Consider the following 22,486-nt stretch of genomic DNA (forward strand, 5'->3'; position numbering starts at 1 on the left):
GTTTACAAACAGTTGCTCGCATAGGTCACATCCTGACCTCACGTATGATGTCACCGAAAAAAAGCACATGTCTGGAAGAAACATGGATTCACATTAACAGGCTATTAGACACAATATATCACTTAATACTCACAGCTTTGTGATAATAATATGTATATGACATTTCATATTTTGGAAAATACGCCCATATGATATTTTTGATGCGTTCCACAAGTTTAAACGCAATTTCACTGGCAATGACCTCCATAGTAAACCAGATTTCCTAGAGCATTCTGGGTATAACGATTTGTAAACCTAAAGCTGCGGCAGACATTTCCGCCACATCAAAAACCCGGTATGTATCTAGAAAGGATTTCTAAGGGCTGGGCATATTTTGGTTCATTTGAATTTTAAAATCCACTCAACGGCGCATTTAATTACGCTTTCATCGTGTGTACTAGCCACAAATATAATGTTTTGAATGCTTTGTTATACAGATAGCTAACAGAGTTAATCTGACTTATTTCTGGTGACTAAGAAAATGGCTCTCCGGCGCTTTGAACGTGGACGCCTTGTTTTACCAATGACCATTAATATGCGCGTTATCCCACAGTGCAACCGAACACAAGTTTAAATACATGGTTTCGCTCCCTTATCATTGGAGGTAGACACGTGTCTCCATACACATTCTCGGTTGTCATTGGTTTTAGAAAGCGTCGGTCATTCAATAACCGCCCTCTTGTTTGTTTGGTTGGTTCTTTCTCCTTCTCTTTCTTTCTGTGTCGCGGCTGTGGGTTGGAGCCGCGATCCCTGGTCTGGCACGTTCCTTGCTATTTCATTTTCAGTTTAATATTTCTGCTCCCTATATTTGCAGTCCTTGTGAGAACAACTGTTCTTAAGTGTCTAAAGCTAAGTGCATCTTAATACCGATTAATTTATTCACTAGAAATCCTGTTAAGATGGCTGTGGTGAGCGGGTTGTCGGGGCTGGCAGTTGCCCGGCTTGAGGGCCGTGAATTCGAATACCTCATGAAGAAGCGCTCGGTGACCATTGGGCGGAACTCGTCGCAGGGCTCAGTTGATGTGAGCATGGGCCATTCGAGCTTCATCTCCCGCCGACACTTGGAAATTTTCACTGCCGGCGAAGATGGTTCTGGCGGCGGAGACTTCTACCTGAGGTGCCTAGGAAAAAACGGGGTATTCGTCGATGGGGTATTCCAGAGACGGGGGGCTCCTCCCCTGCAGCTCCCACGAGTGTAAGTGGACATAATTTAGCCGGATAAACGGATGCATTGACTGTTTCTAACGCTATCTGTTGGTTTAGCTTGCAAGATAACCACCAGAATAACATGCTCTTATTGTTATTGTTTTCTTCGAGCAACACGTGTTACTAACATTGTGGGCTAATGTTATCTGTAAACGTAGCTAGCCTCTTGAACTGGCACGCCAATTACCTTGGCGTGCTAGCTAGACTGGCTAGTTAACTGCTGCTGTTAGTACTAGCGCTGCTGTGGAAATCATATCGTTCATATAATGCTCTGTTAATATTTTGCGCATCGTAAGTGAATGAAGTGTGTCGGGTTGCTAGCTTGCTAACCAAGTGTGATCGATGTGTAGTTAGCTCTGGTTGTTGCACGTAATGTCGGCTAGTGAAGTTAGCTGGCGCTAGCTAGTTCAGTGCCTTGAAATTTCCCATGTAAAATTTAGTATCGATAGACTTGTAAGACTTGCATGTAATATACCAACGACTTGCATATAATATAAAGCGTTACATCTGAAATAGGTAACAACTGAAATGCCTTGTGTAGTCATTCATCAAAGTAACGGCACGTTATTAAATTGCAAATTATTCATTCGTTATTAATTTGGTGTGATGCTAGTTACTAGGTAGACTAGATAGACAGGGACTAGTAAATGGCTCGTCGGCTGGTTATCCATTTAAGTTTAACCACGATACGCACAGCTGATGTTAACGATAACCTTCATTAACTTAACATTTGTAATGAAGCGAGCCGAGTAACGTTGTCGGTATCTTGCGTCACTATGTAATCTCAGCCTCTCTTTAGTAAGGGCATTTTTGACTATTTGTCCTGTATACTTCGATCGATTTTGTAGCTACCTATAGCTAACGTTACTGCCGGGTAGCACCGTATCTTAATCATTTGTAACGTAAATATTTCACAGAGTCGGTGTTTGATGACTATTGTGAAGTGGAAAAGGCTAGCTGTCCAACTCCTGCACTTGTAGTCTAACAAGGAGTAATGATTGTTGAATCCGAGGTCAGCTTGGTTTTTCATCACATTTTAGCAAACATTTTTGCAGCTTTGGGCTATTTGAAACACATTTTAATTTCACCAACTGTAACTTGGTTTTTGCAGATTTGACTGAACTAAATGCAACGTAATTCTTTTTCTTGATACTTAACGCACTAGTCTGAAGTTAATCAAATCGCTTACCAGTATTACACAGGTCACAGGTCGCATGATCCGATCGGCTGTGCATTTCAGCCACCTTCAGCCAGTTGAACTCTTTTACATTGCCACCAACTAGTAGTCTGCCATAAGCTTAAGGTTCTCCTTGTTCAAATGTTCAGCATGCAGCTGGTCGTATTTTATATACAAATGTATATTACGTCATGCTTTTGGCCCCGTTTTACAATATTTTCATGTGCCACAAGTGTAGCTACAGTGTTGGACATAATAGTTACGAATTTTTATGCTATTTAATGTTTTCAATAATCATTGCAGTTAGCGTGGGGTAAGAAATGAGTGCATTGTAAATAATACAATGTCACAATAAGTGCCATAAACGATTAGTTTATGGTACTTCTGTTTATTTATTTATTGTTATGTTAACAGTTTACAGCTTCTATTTATTCAAGTGTCTGTTTGCAGGTTATTAAGCAAGTGGAGGCAACAGGAGCATGCTGATTTGCCAGTTGCATCAAACTAAATATGTATGGGTCTCTCCATAAAAATTAAACCGGGATTTAGGTGTTTTTCCATAGTTTAATTGAAACATGAATCTAAAGATGTTCCAAAATGGCTGCCAGTTTTGGAGTTTACCACTTATTTGATTTAGGCTATGTAAGGATGTGAATGAAATAAGAATCTGTTTATTTATAGTAATAACAAAGTGCAATGAACACAAATGGGTATAATTTTGTCCCTAATATGAATATAGTACATACAAAAAATAGATAAACTAAAATCTTTAAGAATGAAAAGTCATGCATGGGCATAATTGTACACTCCTGACACATTCACAAATAAAGCATAGAGATATAATATTTATGTGCACCAGGTCATTATCCTTATGGAATTTTGCCATTGATAAATCAATTTATTCTTAAAGGCACATTACACAGGATTTCTTTCCTTGCTTCACTCCTGTGTTTACAATCAAAAACACCTCCTCCCTTTGTTCTCAACCCTGCCTACACCCCCCAAGAAGCTGAAGCTAAAGCACCAACGAAGATATTTTGTTCTGGCTAGCTATGTTCGTAGCTTTATAACATTGTATTGCAGACTGTTGGAATCACATCTCTTATGAAAATACGGCAATAGTTGCATTCATACCAGTCAGGCAGTCACAAGTATGCCTAAATGCTCAACCGATATATCCAAAAGCAAAAACTCCAACTCCGCTGTCATGCAGCAACAGTAGAGTGTAGTTCGCTTTAGCTTAGTGGTGAAAGAACGGACGTACGCTAGCCATTGCTAGCACAGCATCAGCAGGGTTCAGTCTGCTCTATCCTGCCTGAAAGTGTGGCAAAATTCTGTAACATGAGCACACACATGCACAAACATGTCAATTCATTTTCACTTTGAATTTTTCCTGCATCTTTACATAGTCTAACTTTGTGCATCCATTGCAGCCAATTTGCATGCGTCTCCCAGTGCGTACTCTACCTTAATGGGAGGCAGCCTTCTCCTGTTGGTCGATTAAGGAAGTGGACTATAAGAGCTCCTATCAGCTAACTGCCATGGCAACAAAGGCACGTGCCTGCACGTTCACCTAAGATATGACTTTAATGCAAAATGCAATGTGTCTCTCCAACCAAAAGTATTGGTCTGTAGCAGTCTAACTAGTTGTAAATGGAAAAAAAAGAACTAACTTATTCAGGATAGTAGGAATTTCTGACCGGTGGACTCCCTTATTACCTAGCTAACATTAGTTTGCCCATATGAGCCAAGAGAAGTGGATTGGAATCTTATTTCTAGCCTTAAGTTGTAACTTTGTAACATATTGGACCCACAGCTAATTCTGGGGCCAGAATGGCCAGCGGGCTAACATTATTAGCACACTAACTTCAGTGATACTTGCCAAAGGCAGCTACCAAACCAGAACACTGATTAGCCACATAGATAGCATTAGGTTGGCCACCAAAGTGACCACATCTTTCCAGCACTAACCCAACTGAAAACACACCACTCACTGTAGCCAGTCCATTCACGTTTCCTCCTCTTCTCATTCTTATTCTGTTGGCCACATGCTTTTCAAATACAGCCCACAAATAAAAAAAAGGGCCACACCCAGAAATGTTTCGAATACTTTTTAGAATAACAAATACAGGCAGACAAGTAAGGATTGGGCAGAAGTGAACATAGACACACATTGCCGGTGCATCATAGTAATGACTGTGTATGGTGGTTTTATAATATTTTCAAGGTGAAAATCCTGCATAGCATGCCTTTAATCCTGATTATGGACCATATCTTAATGCAATACACTCTTTGGACACAGGCAAGGGGGGCGACATTTGCAATTATAAGCCACAGGTTGGGCCACCAGTTTGTCTCCCTTTGTTTTCTCACAAAGTAATTGCCACTAATTAAGCACTGACGTTGATTGACAGCAATGTTTACAAGTGACACTCACGTTAAATCCAGTTATATTACCTACTATCGTGGACATGCTGCAGTATTTTTAAGTGTTTTACAGGGGCATAGTAGGTTTTGTTAGAAGCACAATCTGCAGTTACACTAGCCCTTTTTGGATAAGATTGGACACCCCTGCTTTATATGGTTGCAGTTTTTTTTTTGCAGCGATACACCATCCTGGTCCTGGAGAGCCACAGAGTCTCCTGGTTTTTGTTTTTTTGCTGAAGATTAGAGACTGATTCAGATCCCAAAAACCAGGTGACTTCAGTTGACTGTGCAATCAATTGCTTTAACTGATCTATTGCTGTGCTACTCAAGTGCTGAGTAACAACGGAAGCCAAGAGTCCTTGCAGCTCTTCAGGACCAGGTGTAAGGACCTCTCAAAGACAAGCTTTTCCTAGCATTTAAACTTCCATCCATGTTCACTTTTCTTCATGACTCTCCCCATATTAAATCAATTAATTGTTTTTTTATAAATATCTCTATTAGAAACTCTTGTGTGATTGGCCACTTGACTGTGCTGTTGGTGTGCCTGTTGGGACCCCCTGGTGGATAACCATTGAAATACAAGTTTAAGTCCGTGCAGGTGACATGATGGTGACAAGTCTGTGGTTCTGTTCCATCCCCAAAACAATTGTTTATCAAAGAGAATTGCGTTTTTTGAGTTTTTTTTTAAACAGGGAAGTAGCCTGCAAGAGTGGGGTTTTTTCCCATTTGAACATGGAACCCCATTTGAACACAGCAAACTGCTGGCCAAAGACTGTTACATTCAAGTAGACATTATAACTGTATAGAACTACATTTTAAATTTTAACATGAGAGTTGTGTAAGGGTGATATCCATTTACCCAATTTAGCTGCGTATGTATCTCCATGAAATGAGTGAGACTGAATAAAGTAGGCCCACATGCAATTTTATTCTGTTGATGTATCACCAGTATGCATTAAAACCATTATTTTACAGAGATCACTTGTTTTAATGCTGTGCATTGATAGCACTGCAGTGATGCTGTATTCGTCTCTTTGCCTGTTTCACTAGTGTGGTTGCTTCTGCAACACACTGCCTGTTCTCTGGCACATTAATCTTATTTTCTTTCCACCTAAATATCTGCACACTACTTCTCCTACTGCTTTTAAGCCAGTCATTCCAGCCTTATAATATTCACCTTGGCTCCGAGTAGTGTGCTTGTAATAAGCTTTTAATTTGTCCAAATGGTGGCGCTCTAATAGGTGATTTAAGGCTAAGACTTTGAAAGCTCATGCCTCGATGCATGAGCTTTTAATTTAGATGCTTTTTAGAGTCATATTTGGTGACTGGTAAGGCCAAGGCCTATGGAACCGTTAGTGTATGATCCTGAAACTGTTGGGTGACTGCTTATGCTTTGCAGACATGGGTATTGTCGTCATGGGTATGTTCCTCTGCAAGAAAGCTAAGCTTTAACATCGGGGTGAAGATGGTAAAATAATGGTTGGCATCGACCGGTGTTCTAAAGCCTAGAGTCATACTGCAGAAAGCAAGCCACAATCAGGCCTACTTACGGAACATGAACCCGCTGCCCTCAGTGTCAGACTTTGTATGGTTAATTCTGGTATATGCGTTCATTCTGTTGAGTGTGTTGAAGTTAGTGTAGTTTTTCCCTGACTTGTCCATGCATTCCATTTCTGCTGAATTTTCCGATGTAATGTAAAAGAAGTCACAAAATCTAAGCTGCAAATGGATCCCCGCATCAGAGCCTTTGCAGACTGCTACTTTCCTTACAACTCAGCCCGCAATTGCAAAATGCTACGGTCACTGCATCTCCAAGTGTGAAGAGGTCTTAAGGGTAAATGCATTCAGATCGTGGCATGAAAACTCTCCCTGCACACTTACAGAATGACCACAACTGTTCGCTGTTGGAACTGTTTCCAACAGCGAAAAAAAAAAAAAAAAAAAAAAAAAAAATTTGTTCAGACTATCTTGTTTTTCCTTATTGTATGCATCATAGTAAAGGCTTTTTATCTACATGTTGTTCAATGGACTTAAGCGGACTTGATCCTGAGTTTGGTTACTCTGTTGTAAGTCGCTCTGGATAAGAGCGTCAGCTAAATACCTATAATGTAATGTAATGTTTCCAGATTTAGTTCACTTCATCTCAAAAGTAATGAGACATCTGGCCTGTCTGACTTACCCAACTGTTACCCTTAGAGCTTCCCTTCTCCTATGGTGGACATTAATGTACTCGATCGGTCCTGCATCTCCAATACGCCTTCATTACTGACCTAAGAGTCATAGCCATCATCTTCACTTTTTACATGCTACACAAGGGAGCATTGTATGTACATGAAAAACCCAACTTGTTCCAAATTTACATTTTCCAGCTCATTACATTTGCCAACTCAAGCACGATTAACTGCTTATTATTATGGGGCTGTGCTACTGTTAGGCCTAACAGTTTCCATATTACATCCTGTAAAATTTCTTGGCAGTTTGGTTTTAGTGGCTGCATGCTCTGTGTTATGGATGTAATCTGTATGGGTTCTGCTTTTTGTATTGGTTCATAGTAAGTTAACATGCACTACTACTTTAGTGATGTTTAATCTACTGTATAATCACTAGTTAAAATGTTTTTGGATTATTATTGATAAATATTCTCTCAGCCACTGCTATGGGTATGAATATAAAGGGAAGTACTGTGCATTAAATAGACACTAGATGGTATTGTGAACATCGTGCTGTAGTAGTTGTCTTTGAACATGGTATACTTTATGGTTGAAATACCATGTCATAATTAAGCCTATGATGCCAAATGGAAAATTAAATGACCTTACTATAAAGGCTTGGAGACAGTGTTGTATTAAATCAATTTGTTGCCGGTGTATGAGATTCTCACATGTAGCCTAGACTGCACAATTTATGAAATAGCCTATTGGTGCAATAGGCTTTACAACCTTAATCTATAGTTAAATTTGCATGTGTTAGGAAATGTATTTTTTTAATTCTGTATTGATTAGTGCTATCGGTTGTAATGAGCAGCTTTTAATCAGTGGTGTGTGAATACGCCTGTCCTGTGAGGCATGGTGGAGAGCACTGAGCTGGGAGCTATTAGGCTAAACACTGCAGCGATTTGCAAGCTGCCAGGCTCACAGCAGTGGAAGTGGGAAGGATTCAGCAGCCATACCCACTCCATCATATGGAGGATAATCACTGTGCCTTTAATTGCCACAGTCACCACAGAAGGAACCAGTCGTGCAGCATTATGTAGAATTTTTAACATAAGACAGGAGCCACAAACTTCTGCAGAAGGAATAAAGGCTGCAGGTACAGAATAATCCTTGTATCAAGCAACACATTTCACCACCATGGTTACTGTTGCTAAGGCTGGAAGTCTTATAAGACTATTGAATGGCTAACTGGTAAAGGGAAGGTGCTTTTTTATATTCTTTCTTACGGGGCTCACAAGTCTCCCAAAGCCTGCTGCCTCTTTTTTCACTGTGTTAAAGCTGGATGACCTGGTATAGCACAACTGCATTTAGGCAGAAGTAAAGCTACAAAATGCATGCCATCACCTTGAAAGGTAGCAGTGCAGATGAGTGCTTCTGGATGTAGTTTCCATATTACAGTAGAATATCAATGGAATGGGTATGAGACCAGAATACACAATTATGTTTGATCAAACCATTATTATAAACTGAACTGTGCTTTAAACATGGAAACATTAAATGTAAACAACTCGCATATTGCATTGATTAAATCAAATAATAAATGCTATCAGTAGAAAGGGCCATGTCATAGGACTGTTGCTAAGGATTATCATTTTGGAAAGTGAACAGTGTTTGACATGTAACAGAATAGGAGCAGCCAATTTAAAGAATGCTGGTTTACAAGTGCCAAATCAGTCATATGATTACATTACAACAGCCCTATTATTTCAAGTTAAATGAGTATTGTGAAAATGCTCATTCTTAAAGTTCAGAGCATTTCCAAATGATCATCCTCCCTGATGCGTTCAGATATCTGGAATTCGGCTGGCCTTATATCTGATTGCATGTTGTAATCAGTGCTCGTGGAGCTTTCTCCCTGCTATGTTCGTTTTCTCAGTTTTTAGTGCTGGCAGTACTAGAAGCAACATGATTGCACAGCCTGCCAGCTCTACCAGCAGCTCGCTTGTAAATAGACCAGGAACAGTGATGCTAACGGGCTAAGTTGACAGGGCTCAGTGGAACAAAAATGGAACTAGTGAGTGACCGAGCGGTCATTTGTAATCCCTCTTTAGGACCTGAAATATTCCAGCCTGTTTTCAGCTCTGTTGAGTGTATTTTACATTGCAGGCAATTAATCTAAAATTTCTAGGGCACAAATTGCAAAGCACAAATTACTGTCTTCAATCTACAAGGGTGTGTTTGCATGGGAAATGTGTCAGTCTTCAGATACTGACCAGATTCTAATTCTGTGAAAATGATATTGTAGATGTCCCAATCCGATCAAGGCATTTTTTTGACTGATTGGTATCGGCTATTTTGAGGACGAACCTAAGCCCGATCCTTTGTTTTACGTCCGCTGTCACACAGGTGTTGTAAACGCAGAGCACAATATGTGGCAAGACGCAGAAGTGTACTCTGGCACACCTGCGGCTAAAATGCAGTGTGGAAATATTTTAAATTGGAAAACGAAAGCAGTCCAACATCCACTTGTAGGCTAATGTCTGCAATGCGAGCATTTTGTGAGGTGGTAGTAACAGAGCTGCGTTCAATACTACCAATATGATACGGCACCTAAAAAATAAACATTCAACGGAATACAGTGAGTTCACTCGGGTAACTCAGGCAAAGGCTCCACCGAAGCAACAAACACTGGAGGATGTTAGTTATGCTATTACACCACTTCGAAGTGCAATTCATTTTGAGTGTTCTAGTTTTACTACAATGCTGCACTAAGTGGAATTGATAAGAGCTATATAAAGACATCTTTTAGTTTGTTTACTTGGTTATTTTGTTAAGAAGCAAATGAAAACCAATGCTGCACTAAGTGGAATTGCGATAAGAGCCATATAAAAAATATTTTTAGTTTGTTTACTTTGTTATTTTGTAAAAAATAAAATAACATTAAGGAACAGCTTAGATGCAGGCAATATTTTATGCATTGCAGAGCAATTGTCAAGCATATACATTGGAGATCGATTTTAATAACTTTAATGTGTGCACTGTGCAGCTGTATAATCTAGGAAAATACAAGTATCGGATCGGGCCTCGGTATCGGCAGATACTCAATATTAAATGACTCGAGTCAGGATCAGGGGCAAAAAAACTTGATCGGGACATCCCTAGGAATAAGCAGTGCACAAATACTTCTAATATTAGACATCTACATAAACAACATCTGTAGATAACAATTTCTGATATTATTATATGTTACCTGGACATATAATGTCTGATATTATTATTATGTGTATTATTAAGAAAAGCTTTGTACCTTCATACTGTTAATGTGCATGCTTTTGTTGTGTTAAATTGCACCTGTCCCCTCCAAGAACATCAGAAAGTCCAAATAATACTGTAATGTCATGCACATCCAAAGCATAAAGACAGCTTATTTTTGGCTGTGATTATGTGGTCTTGCCAAAGGAAATGTAATCTAAAATGCAGAAATTGTGAAGTAGTCTTAAAGGTGCATCTTCCTTTTTTCAAACTAGCCAGTAAGGAACTTGTAAATTTTGGTTTAATGCTAAAAATAAAATAAATAAAGATTTATATTTGTGCATGAGTAGAATTTGATGCATAGAATTGGTTGATGTGGGCCTATTTGTTCAGCCCTGTGCAACACCACTCGTTTTTACTGAAAAAAATGTCAGGAGAAAGTAAAAATTTCAGGCTATAAAATGCAGTGTCTCTGCTCTTAGTTAAGTTCTTGATTCAGAGCTGAGGGGCCTTTCCTGACAGCTTTGTCATACTCATTCCACTGTCCAAATTATTTCTCAGATTTTATTTCTAAATAAAACATTTTCTGGGAAGCTGGGGTCAAAAATACAGCTATTGATGCTTTCCGTAAGTCGAGGGGGTCATACACAACACTTATCGATTCATATACATGCGTTTTGACGCTTAGCTTTTTTTAGTGCTGCAGATGAGCTTGCTGCTCAAGCTTACTACAGCAGTGGTGACAGAAGGACAACAGTGGGTGGGTTCCTGTCCCTCACGTCACTTCTCCAGGGAGTATTTCTTCTGGTAGGGAAAAACCACAGAGGAACCGGCACTGCTAAATGCATTATCAGTATGTGCATTTCAAATCATTTTTCATTGGCTGAACTAGTTGATTCTACCCACTGTTTCTGCCCAGTTACCTTCAAAAACTAAAATAAGGATTTAGATTTACTTGGTCCACAACATACACTTTCCTGCTGAATTTTTGGCTTGTTTTTGGGATAAATTTGTATTTAGGGTTGCCTTATATTGGAGAAAATATGGAAATTTGAAATTTCAACCTTTTGACTAGAAGTGTGCTATTTTTGTGCAGGGAGGCAACAATGTTCTGGACCTCATCACTTGCAGTCCTGCCTTGTTGATCTGAAGAACCATGAAAGGCAACACATTTATGAGCGCACCCAATACAAGGGCAGTTCCCTCTCTTCCTATGCTCTGTATCTGTAGAGTGAGCACTTGTACAACGGTCTGTCTTTTTTAGAGTCCAGTACTAAGAATCACACCACTGGCATCTCAAGCAGCCCGGCCTGAAGCGAGACAAAAGCTGGGCGGCGGGAAAGGCAGCGTTTCCTTTGGGCTGGTGTGCTTGTGTGCTCAGGATTCCAGGGCAGTTACGCGTGCATTTTATAAAAGGCTGCTTGTGCCTGCGCTCTGCACCAATGCTCATGTACTGCCCATGCTCACAAAGCCACCCCAGCAGAAGGGTAAAATCTGCTGCTCTCTGGGCCGTGGGGTTGTGTGTTCCCTCAGTCTTTCCTGATCTCAGATCAGCATTCGGCACACACTATGCGCAGTGTCACGCTGTGACACCTATCCAGATTTTAACAGCACTGAAATATTATGACTTTTCCTGTAGTGTCCCTACCATTAGAAAAAGTTGAACATTGTTCCTTTTAAACATTTTTATAAAAGTGGTATAACATCAGGGTACAAAGATTGTCTTGAGTCTTTTTAAACCCTGCTGTTATGAAATCAGAGGTCATAAACCAAGTGCCACACATCTATTACAGCAAAACAATCAGTTATGATGTGTGTTTTGCAGTAAAAACGAGTGGTGTTGCCTGATGAAATATAGTCTCTGTAGACTGTAGGAAGTCAAAAAATGTTTATTTGCCAATTTGCTGTTGAGTGGCAGATTGCTTCTATATGAAGAATTTTGATTTAGGGTTTAAAATTCAACACAAGGGTTGAAGACCCTTCGTAAGGTCATGTACTCCTTTTCTGGAATTGTACCTTTGTACGAAGTGATTTGTGTTGGGAGAAAATTCAGTCTTGAGACAAATATGGGATGACAAAAGTGTCATTGATGTTTTGACATCTGACTGTCAAAACCAAGTTTCCAATTCCTGTTAACTGAGTCACTGGTACCTTGAGATTTTATTCTTTTTATAGGTAAGCGTTTTGTTCCTGCAGTTGTGGTAGCTTAAAACGCAATGTCTGGTGATATTCTGTGTATTTTCCATTCTATTTTTACTTTAATATGTAGGCTACTGCTGACATGGAGATCATAAGTCCCTGTTTTTAGTGTCGACTAGTTATTACTTGCTAATCTCCAACTAATCTCGGTTTTAAGCCCCTGGCATTGGATGGCATTTGCTGAGAATAAATTCCTAAAGTATAATGTGTATCCCTTCCTGATGGGGCTCCAGCTGTTCCTGAGAGCTGTGGAGAGAAACCATGCCCTTTGTCTTCCTCCCCTCTAACTGAAGCACATTTAGCTGTTAAATAGCTGTGCCTACAGTTAGCCACACTGAAACTGACAGACCACTCTGTCACAGGCACGCCTTTATTTACGTCATTAGCATACTCTGGACATGCTTCGGCCTCATACAGGCAGGAATTATCCAGATTCCAACAAGTGCCTGCACTCATTTCTCAAGCCTTGCACAAGTATGGAAGCAGAAATCTGTGGGGTTTTTTCCCTCTCGCACTTAGTTACAAACACATTAACATTGTATTTTTTAATTGTTGGTTTAAATGTGTACATCTACACTCCAGCATACACAGCCAGCATGCAGTAACCCAGTTATGTCTGCTGGAGCCCTCTCTCTCTTTGTCTGTGGCAGTCACTGTAATGCTGAAAATTGGCCCGAGCCTCAGGCTGAGGTAGAAATCCACTCTAAATGTGCTGCACATCCGCCCGCCCGCCTGCCTGCCCGCCCGCCCTGCCAAGGCCCTGAGCTAGAGGGCACACGGTTGTTTCTTCAGCACACAGCCTCTCTGCCCATGCAGCTGGTGCTCCAGCTGTCAGGAATGAAGCTCTTGAGTCTGCATGCTTCTGCTGAAGAGGTTTTGAGCTTTCCTTGCAGAAACGCTAGAAACCGTGTAGCCCAGTCTGGTTCACGTTAAGACTGTAATGAATTTGCGACTGACTGATGTTTTATTAAACACAGCAAGGAGTAATCAGAGCATGCAACCTTCTTATTTTCTATTATTTCAACTGGCTGATGCTGAAAATGTTTCCAAATGGGATTTGATGTTTATGATGGGCAAGTTGATTCTGATAATGACCAACTCAAGTAGGTTTTCATTTATATTTGGCTGAGTGTTGATGGCAAATCTTTGGCAGTTTTAAGGTTAATTATTTGGCGATAGCTGTATTTCAGTCATTTCAACTCTCTGATGAGAGTGACAGTGTAATAGAACGTGTCATCACACTAACACATCTTGTGTGTTTTAAGTGGGTCACTCAGTATCATTTGACTTATAATGATGCTAATGTCTTTATATTTTTATGGGGGATAAAGTATTGTTCCTTTTGATATTGTATAATTTACACTGTTGAGAGTCTCTTGAATTAAAATCCACCAGTCTCTTGGAACCCACTTGCTTGTAAAAAATGTAGCTGGGAGAAATTAGTTCCAGTTATTAATCACTAGCCACTATCTTCCTGGGTGATTGATAGTTGCCAAGGAAAATGCATCTTCATTTCCTGTTTGCATTGTCCTACATGCTACAATATGCAGAGGCTTTGTGGCATGGTCAGATGGATTTGCTGCTAAAAAATGATACCTGAACAGAAAAATAAGCCTTTGTCTTGAGAAAATATGGGGACATGTGCCCTGCTGAGCTTTTCAGATTTTCAGCACACCTATGTCACACTGTAGAAAGTATACTGTTGTGTTCGAGCCTTTCCTGTTGAACGCTACATGAACACTGACTTCAGATGGTATAATTGTGTGTGAAGGAGCTGCAGTGGCAAGCAAGGAGCACAATCGTATGTGCATTGCTTACTCAGGCTTGGGTCGGCTTCAGAGCTGACTAAATGCTCGATGCTCTATAAAAAAAAAATATGAAATTGCAGTGTGCTGGTGGAATTCCCCAAGATAAAGATCTTCAAGATGAATAGACTACAGTGTGACATCATGTTCAGAGCACATGAGCAAGTGGATGCGTACATAGTGGCTGGGAATGTAAGGTTAAAGCGGCTAACGTTGAATGAGGTTATTGTGGAAAATATTTGTTGTTGGCAGGAAGTGATGGGTTGGTTAACTGGGTGGGTATAGGCAATATTTCTGGGTGAGCTGTGAATGTGTTCCATATTGCTTATTTCCAGTCATGATATCTTCTGAAGGAAACAGTTTTTTTGTGACTGAAGAGTCACAAAGACCTTTGGTGGGTAAATGGCTCAGTTTGAGCGCTTAGAGTTGCCTTGTCAACTCTTATATAGCCTACATCGTATGTCTTTCATAATGTAGGGTAGGCCCAACAGCAGCAGTAATTATGTATTTTAATATGAATCTGAATTCCTTCCTGCACATTACAGTTGTTAAGAAACATTGAAGTACTGTCAGTGTAAATTTAAAATGTTATGTCATTTTCCTGCTGTATACTATGTGTCACACTGTGTGATTACACTTTACACACAAGCTAATTTGATACCCTTTATTCTCAACTCTAAAAATCCCATGATGCATTGCTCTATACCAGCTACCTTCACAGTGCTTTCTGGAGACTGCAGGCAAATGGAAAGAAGTGAAATGGATTAGACATCATTTAAAGTTGAAGAATTGCTGTAGAATATGTTCAGGATGGCAGTCGACACCTTCTCATGGCTTTATATGGAATCTGAGGCAAAACAGATTGCGGGGATTGTTAAATATTCCTTCAAGGGGAATCGTAGTGCAGTGATGTCATTGTGCAAAATAAAATATTGGCTGTGAAAGGGGCTCTTTGCTTTTCGGCATACATGTGTACTTACCCTATATTTATGATATAACATGGAACACTAACTTTCTCTCTAGCGAAGCAGTTCTTTTAACTAAAATTTAAAGTGGCGGCATCTTAATTGTTCAAACTGAAGTTTTAATATGGTTTCATCTATCAGAACTCCAACAAGCAAGCAATAAAACAAGCACTATTGCCACAAGCATGTGCTCTTCCGTCCTATGAGACGTTCATTGTTGGCTGCATGAGAGAGGGTCAAGATAACTCATTATTCTGTCTTTATGGATATTTGAACAGTTTATAAACATAACTTTTGTAAGATTGTATCTACTATACTTGCTAATTATTTGAGGATTCTGTTTTAATTAGTGCAGGAATAATGTTAGCTTACTTGTATTATGTGAGTGAGGTAAACGACACATGGAGAGAAGTCTAGCTTCAGCTAGTAGTGCTGTTCTTTTATTTGAGTGAGTCATGGTGTTGACGAGGAAGAGAGGAACTGTTCATGGTCTTATTTAATTCTTTCAGTGAGACGTGACCATGTAACTATTTGCAAATTAGCCAAAATGTTTATGAATTATTCATGTGTCCTTAAAGACAAGCTGATATGAGTTATGTTTTAATTAAATTATGGTTGCTGTAATGAACTCTTGATAATTCTTGAAATTGGAATTGTGCTAGTCAAGCATGGCTCTCACAATGACTTCATCTACAACCCAAGGGCACTGTCATCAGTATGCGTTTCATGGCTTTGTCTCACCATCTCATTGCCTTAAATTCTCTTTCTTTGAAGCACTGCTGACAATACAAATGTGCATTTGATTAATAATTAGACTTATTTCCATTTGATAGATACAGCATGTTGGAGACCCGCCCCCAAATCAATTTAATGAGTTTATTATTTAATCTGACCTTAGCTCTAAGTGACGCAGTTTCGTGACTAAGCCTTAGTCCGTACATTGATAAATGTTTCATGCATAGATTTGAATGGCATAAGTGTGTACCAGGAAATACTTGGGCTTTATTAAAATACATGACGTGTTTTCATGAACCTGAACCATACTTTTTGGTCAAGTGGGAATATGGGATATTGTTTTAAAATTGTCCTGAGAACAATGCTAAACTTTGAAAGTAACCCAAGCTTGTTCTCCCCCCCCCCACCCCATAGGTGCACTTTTAGGTTTCCCAGCACAAACATTAAAATCACATTCACAGCCTTGTCCAGTGACCGGAAGGAGAGGCGGGAGGCCCCGGAGTCTCCCGTGAAGCCCGTCCAGCCCCAGATCTCGCCTCTCACCATAAACATTCCAGACAACATCGCTCACCTGATGAGCCCTCTGCCCTCGCCCACCAGCACCATCAGGTACATCTAAGAACTTCAACCGAATGCCTTGCCCTGCTGGCATGAGCTGACTTTGACTGGTCACGTTCCGCGAAGAATTGCCGAGCTATTTAAAGGTGCGGTGTGTGAGTTTGGAGAAACGAAACGAGAGAGAGCTAGATTTTGAAGGGAAAAATGTTCCACCACCTCCCATCCCCTCAGCTCTCCCTTCAAAGCTCTTCCCCCTTCCAAAGTATGTCGTCCTGTCAAATTTGGTGTAAAATAGTTTTAAAGGTTTTAAAGATAACAAGCTAGCAGCGGAGTTAGGTTGGGCTACTGAGACCATAGCTGCTGCTGTTTGTCACCAGTCACATATAGCGAATAGTTTTGTAGCTACAAGCTAATGTATTTGATTTCATCTGATTTTATTTAAAAATGTCTGCTTTCTATGTCTTAATGTGAAATTCAGAATAAAAATAGTTTTAAAGGTTTTAAACATCAGATGGCAAGATTGTATCTGAGTTTAGCATCTTTTGGAGGTCTAGCTGTAGCACCATCTCTGCTCTGCTCTTATCTGTGTAGCCCCGCCCTGCCTGCTCTGGCAGCGTTGTGAACGCACCACAGGATTGACAGATTGGCTGGCAGGTTGGGAAGCCTCCTTGCAGAGAGTTGTCCTGATTGGTTGTTAAGGCTCAGGCGCGGTGAAATTTGGAGTGGCTTATTTCAGAGCCTGGGGCAGACAGAGAGACTGGATTGTTTTCTTAGAGCTTTTTGTTTTTTATATGTCTGTCAGGATGTGAAATTTAACCAAATATGAACACAAGTTTTCCAAAACAAATTTGCATCTGCACCTTGAAATAGATAATTTGACTATTCTATGATATGAAGGGAACCGATGCAGTACACCCTTCAAAATATGCCAGATCATTCCTTTCCACCTCCTATTAATGTCTATGCTTCCCAGCGCTAGCCATGCTGTAATGATATATATTTCTGCCCATTATACATGTTCTCCCGTCTGATTTTTCCAAGCCTTCAAACCCAATTAGCTGGTGCATTAGCACTGTGAAAGCCCAGAGAGATTATTCATTATGATGGAGCTCTGAGAGCCTCTGGCCCTGTCTTCTTTTAGCGTGCTTTTTAATTGAAAGCTTCAGGTGCCATGTTGGAAACGGCGTTGGCAGACTTCGCTCCGGTCCGAAGCCTTTTTTTTCACCGTTTGAATTTTTCCGCAGCGCTGCCAACTCCTGCCCCTCGAGTCCCCGTGGGGCGGGGTCGTCCAGCTACAGGATGGGCCGCGTCCTCACCTCCGACCTGCAGCTCATCGGGGACAACTCGCACTCGGAGAACGATAAGGACGCCTCTGGAGGAGACAGCCCCAAGGTGAGCCCCCTGCAGATGTAAAGGGGCCTGCTTTTCACTTGAAGTGCATTTTGAAATCTAGAATTTTGCGTTCCTCATTGCCGTAGAGTAGAGTTTAATGTGTATGAAAATACGGGGCGTGGATTTCACGGTGGAAAAATATTTTCGGAGATGTATTTCATGCATCAGTATTCGGTGTCCTCACCGCACGCATGCACATGCACGCACTCGATTGGTACCAGACTGTGAGAGCTCTGCTACATGCTAATTTTTTCTGTTTCTTCTTATCAGGATGACTCTAAACCTCCATACTCATATGCACAGTTAATTGTACAAGCAATCACCATGGCGCCAGACAAGCAGCTTACACTAAATGGGATATATACTCATATCACAAAAAACTACCCCTACTATAGGACTGCGGACAAAGGCTGGCAGGTGGGTAAAAGTCTTGCTTGTGAATTGTCAGATATAGCTAAGATTTTGACATTTGACAACCATCTTTGTATGAAGCTTTTCAGTGTAGGGAATTATATTTTAAGATGAATGGTTTCAAAGCCACAGCAATATCCCCTTAGTAATGGCGCTACTGTTTAAACCAGCCCATGGAAATGACTGACTAAACAATCTGGGGCATATCCAGTATGCTTTACTTTTCAGTCATTCGCACTGAATTCTTCTGTAGCTGTAAGCAAGGCAGGTTATTAATATCCTGAATGCTTTGTGTTTTTGAACGCACTGTTTAATCTGATGCTAAAATGTGAACATGCGAATTAACTGCGAATACTAACACTGGTCTTCTGTTTCAGAACTCTATTCGTCACAATCTTTCTCTGAACCGCTACTTTATTAAAGTGCCCAGATCTCAGGAGGAACCGGGCAAGGGCTCCTTCTGGAGGATAGATCCCTCCTCAGAGAGCAAGCTCATAGAGCAGGCCTTCAGGAAACGCAGGCCGAGGGGCGTGCCCTGCTTTCGCACCCCCCTCGGACCCCTGTCCTCCAGGTAATACTACCCCGCAGCTGCCTAACTGGCGAATGCCTGTACAGGTAGACTCACTACAGTATGCGCTGATGCATACATGGTAGTTTGGTAGGTGGTAGTGTGAGAATATTTGACTAGTATGCATGTTTTAGTGCCACCTGGTGGTCACATTTAGACATTACTGTTTAGCCTTGAAGCGTTATTGGTTTGTGTTTAACCTATCCATAACTTTGTCTTACCCGCAGACTCAGCGGTGGCTTTTTCTTCTGTTAGATGCGTTCGTTTTGGTGATCGCTGAACCCACCAAACCCTGTGTGTGAAGAAAAATAATAATGCTTCCTTTTAATTACTTAAGGACAGGATTTCAATTCCAGCCATCAGTTTCAGAAAGAAAACTATCCAATTAGCCCTCAAGCACCCAACTGGGGTCAGATCTGATGTAAATCTGTTGCTGATTTCACATTTATTTCATCCTCCCACAATTTCTTGACATTTGTCGGTCAACTTTTGATGAAAAAGAAATGTTTGTACATATCTAATGAGAATTTAAAAGAAAAAAAATGTTTTGGAATTTGTTCGTCACAAATAATCAATTTAAGGAGAAGCTAGAAACTGATTTGATGCTTGACTGGTCCAGGTTGGCTTTACATGCTTCTCTAACCCCAGTGCCCTTCTTCCCCCTCTTAGGAGTGCCCCCGCTTCCCCTAACCACTCTGGGGTGCTATCGAGCGGGGTGCAGACCCCTGACAGCCTGTCTAGGGAGGGCTCTCCTGTTCCTATGGAACCAGAGGCCACTCCCACTACCACCTCTGCCCCCGCCCCTGCTCCCACTCCCACGCCTGCTACAGCTGTCCAACCCAAACTAGCTGTAATACAGGAGGCTCGCTTTGCTCAGAGTGCCCCCGGTGAGCCTTCTGTCCCTGCGCCATCCTCAGATAAAGCACACAGCTCTTCATTTCACACATCTTAGCTGCACGCTGATGAACACCTAAGCACCACAGATGACCTATGAACAGGACCAAGTTCTGTGCTAATTTTCAATTTTTCCTTTTACGTAGGTTCCCCTCTCAATAGCCAGCCAGTTCTAATCACAGTCCAGCGGCAGCTGCCGCAGAACATGAAGCCGGTGACGTACGCGGTGGCCACGCCCGTCACCAGCTCCGCCCCCCAGCAGTCCGTCATGCAGACGGTGCACGTGGTCCACCAGATCCCAGCCATGCCGGTGGTCACCATGGCTGGGCTGTCCGCTGCTAGTACCTACACCGTGGCCGGCCAGGCCGTGGTGACGCAGGCCGCCCTGGTCAACGCCCCCAAGGCGGAGCCCCAGGAGAACGGGGAGCACAAGGAAGTCAAAGGTGTGCGTCTAGGTAGCAGAGCACTTTCAGTTTACTTGCATCAGCATTTTCTTGACTTATTGTAGTGTTGTCATCCATTTTCTTCCCCGCACGCTAACTGCCATTGGCTGCCTTGTGTTTTTCAGTGAAAGTGGAGCCTGTTCCTGCTATCACCCACGCCTCTATAGGAGCTGCTAGCCGCATCATCCAGACCTCTCAGGCCACGCCCCTACAAACGGTCACCATTGTGCAGCAGGCACCCCTGGGCCAGCACCAGCTCCCCATAAAGACCATCACTCAGAATGGCACCCACGTAGTGCCCATCACCACTGCCATTCAAGGTCAGGTCAACACAGGTGAGCGCACTCAGACCCCTAAGTCTCAGTCATCCTGTTTTACACTGGCCTGTATTTGCAGGGTATTTGTTGCAGCTGCCAGCATTATGAATTAAAATTACGGTCTTGAGAATGATATGAGTTGGTTTTGAAATGTTTGGTTTGGTAGGTTGGTTTATGTGCTCAGTAAGTACGCCGTTATGTTGGAGTGAACAGCATGGTTAGCAGGGTGTTCCCGTGTATCCGGTGCTAATGGGTGTGCACCGCTTCTCTCCTGGGCAGCAGTGGCGAGCCCCCTGCACATGCTGGCGACCCACGCCTCGGCCTCGGCCTCCCTCCCCACCAAGAGGCAGAACGGGGACCAGGCGGAGCAGCCGGAGCTGAAGAGGGTCAAAACGGAGGAGGGCGAGAGCATAGTGATCACGGTCAACATGGACAGGCCAGCAGTCAGTGAACAAGGCAACCACAACTAGAGCTTTGACCTCAGTCACCTCTTTCCTTTCCCTTTTACTTCTGTTTGTTTTGGTTTGCCCCCCCTCCACCTCCCTTTCATCTACTCCAAGGTGCCAAAAGGAGAAGAACACAAGTCAGGCCATCTTTGAACTTCGGAATGCGTCGCCCACCACCCGACAAGTTTAAAAGAAGAAAAAGAAAATGCTTAAAGACAAAGAAAAAAGGAGAAGCTAAAGCAAAACGTTCCCCTGTGAGGACAGCAAAGCAAAAAAAAAATGAATAAAGGAAATAAATAAAAAGACAGGAAGCCTTTAAAAAAAGAAAGAAATAAAAAAGGAAGACTCGTTTAGAAGTCCAGATCAAAGTGGACACCCAGGCCGAGACCCACGTGGCTGGGCTGTGCTGCACCTCCGTCTCAACTACCTCAGTGCAGGCTGGGAGGAGGGAGAGCTGGGGCTCTGGACCCACAGACCAACCAACCGACCAATGAGCTGAGCCCACAGCCGCATGACGAGCCCTTACTGTCAGATCTCTTCTGAAAAACCAAGTGTACTCCATAAAGGGAACAAAAACTTTTGGAGCCATTCCTGTACCTTGGCAGCTAGCCTTCATGTGACCTACCTAATGCAGTTGTTCGTAGATAATGCAGTATTTTGTTGTTCACGTGGAACTTAGGATCTTTATTTGGGTGTAATTTCATTTCTGTTTGCGCAAAGAATACAACAATAACCAGATGAAATAGTGGGGTCGCCAACATTTCAAATCACTCCACCCGTACTACGGAATCACAAACAGGTTTTTGTATGTGGACTTAGGTTCAGTGAAAATGAATGTAGTTTCTTTTCCCTTTTTTAATCTATCAATGGAGTGGTTTGGTTTTTGTCTGTTCTGTCAAATCAAAATGAAGTTTCTTTATCTACAGATACATATTTTTAACAGATAACCAATGATATATAAAATAATTTCCATGTGTAGTTGACCAGATGCTTCATGGAGCTTGCATGTAACTGATTAGACAAAATGTACCTGAGCCGTTAACTGAAAAATGGAACTGAAGAAAAAAAAAAAAAAAAAACTGCTAAGAATCTGACCAGAGCTGCACTTAAACGTGTTTCTGAATTTCTGTTCTCATTTTTTTTCCTTCCTATTTGTTTTCTGTTATCATTGGCTGTATTTGTTACTTTGTGTTGGAGTTGGCAGTCTCTTGCTTGATAATTTTATTCTGTTTAGGCAACCGAAGTCTTCAGATTGTACGTTTCCAAGAGGAAAAAGTGATAGATGTTTGTTCTGCTTCAGTGGGTAAATGCTTTTTATATATATATACATATATAAATTAATTTAAAACCATACGCAAAGCCTAGCAATTCTGTATATGTCTGCGCATCAGCCCATGAGAAAATAAGAGAACACTGGATTACTTGACTATATGAACAAAAGGTAATGTGAAGTTTAATGCATAATGCATTGGAGACTATCCGTGTGTGTGTGTGTGTCT

At 41.5% G+C, this 22,486-nt stretch overlaps 1 protein-coding gene across 5 annotated transcripts; it reads left to right on the forward strand.

Annotated features, from left to right (window-relative positions):
• The first annotated feature begins 666 nt into the window (after positions 1–666).
• On the forward strand, positions 667–22,340 carry foxk2a (forkhead box K2a). 5 transcript variants are annotated; one of them, XM_064323068.1, is made up of 10 exons: positions 667–792; positions 926–1,234; positions 16,373–16,567; positions 17,761–17,908; positions 18,179–18,325; positions 18,697–18,890; positions 19,557–19,774; positions 19,928–20,236; positions 20,350–20,559; positions 20,821–22,340. In XM_064323068.1, exons 2-10 carry the CDS (start codon positions 939–941, stop codon positions 21,009–21,011), a joined length of 1,908 nt encoding a protein of 635 aa, XP_064179138.1. In that variant the 5' UTR covers positions 667–792; positions 926–938; the 3' UTR covers positions 21,012–22,340. The 5 variants fall into 5 exon arrangements, with proteins under 5 accessions (XP_064179138.1, XP_064179139.1, XP_064179141.1 ...); XM_064323069.1 differs by having other exon boundaries at positions 710–1,234; positions 20,824–22,340; XM_064323071.1 differs by having other exon boundaries at positions 713–1,234; positions 19,928–20,224; positions 20,824–22,340.
• Positions 22,341–22,486: the final 146 nt, after the last annotated feature.

Source organism: Anguilla rostrata, chromosome 2, assembly GCF_018555375.3.
Source record: "Anguilla rostrata isolate EN2019 chromosome 2, ASM1855537v3, whole genome shotgun sequence".
NCBI lineage: Eukaryota > Metazoa > Chordata > Actinopteri > Anguilliformes > Anguillidae > Anguilla > Anguilla rostrata.

What these genes read in the sequence shown, in the direction of transcription:
- foxk2a (XM_064323068.1), top strand. Translation starts at nt 939, where the DNA reads ATGGCTGTGGTGAGCGGGTTGTCGGGGCTGGCAGTTGCCCGGCTTGAG. An exon ending in CTCGGACCCCTGTCCTCCAG is followed by an intron (nt 18,891 to 19,556) that starts GTAATACTACCC and finishes TCCCCCTCTTAG; the next exon opens with GAGTGCCCCCGCTTCCCCTA. An exon ending in CTTTGCTCAGAGTGCCCCCG is followed by an intron (nt 19,775 to 19,927) that starts GTGAGCCTTCTG and finishes CCTTTTACGTAG; the next exon opens with GTTCCCCTCTCAATAGCCAG.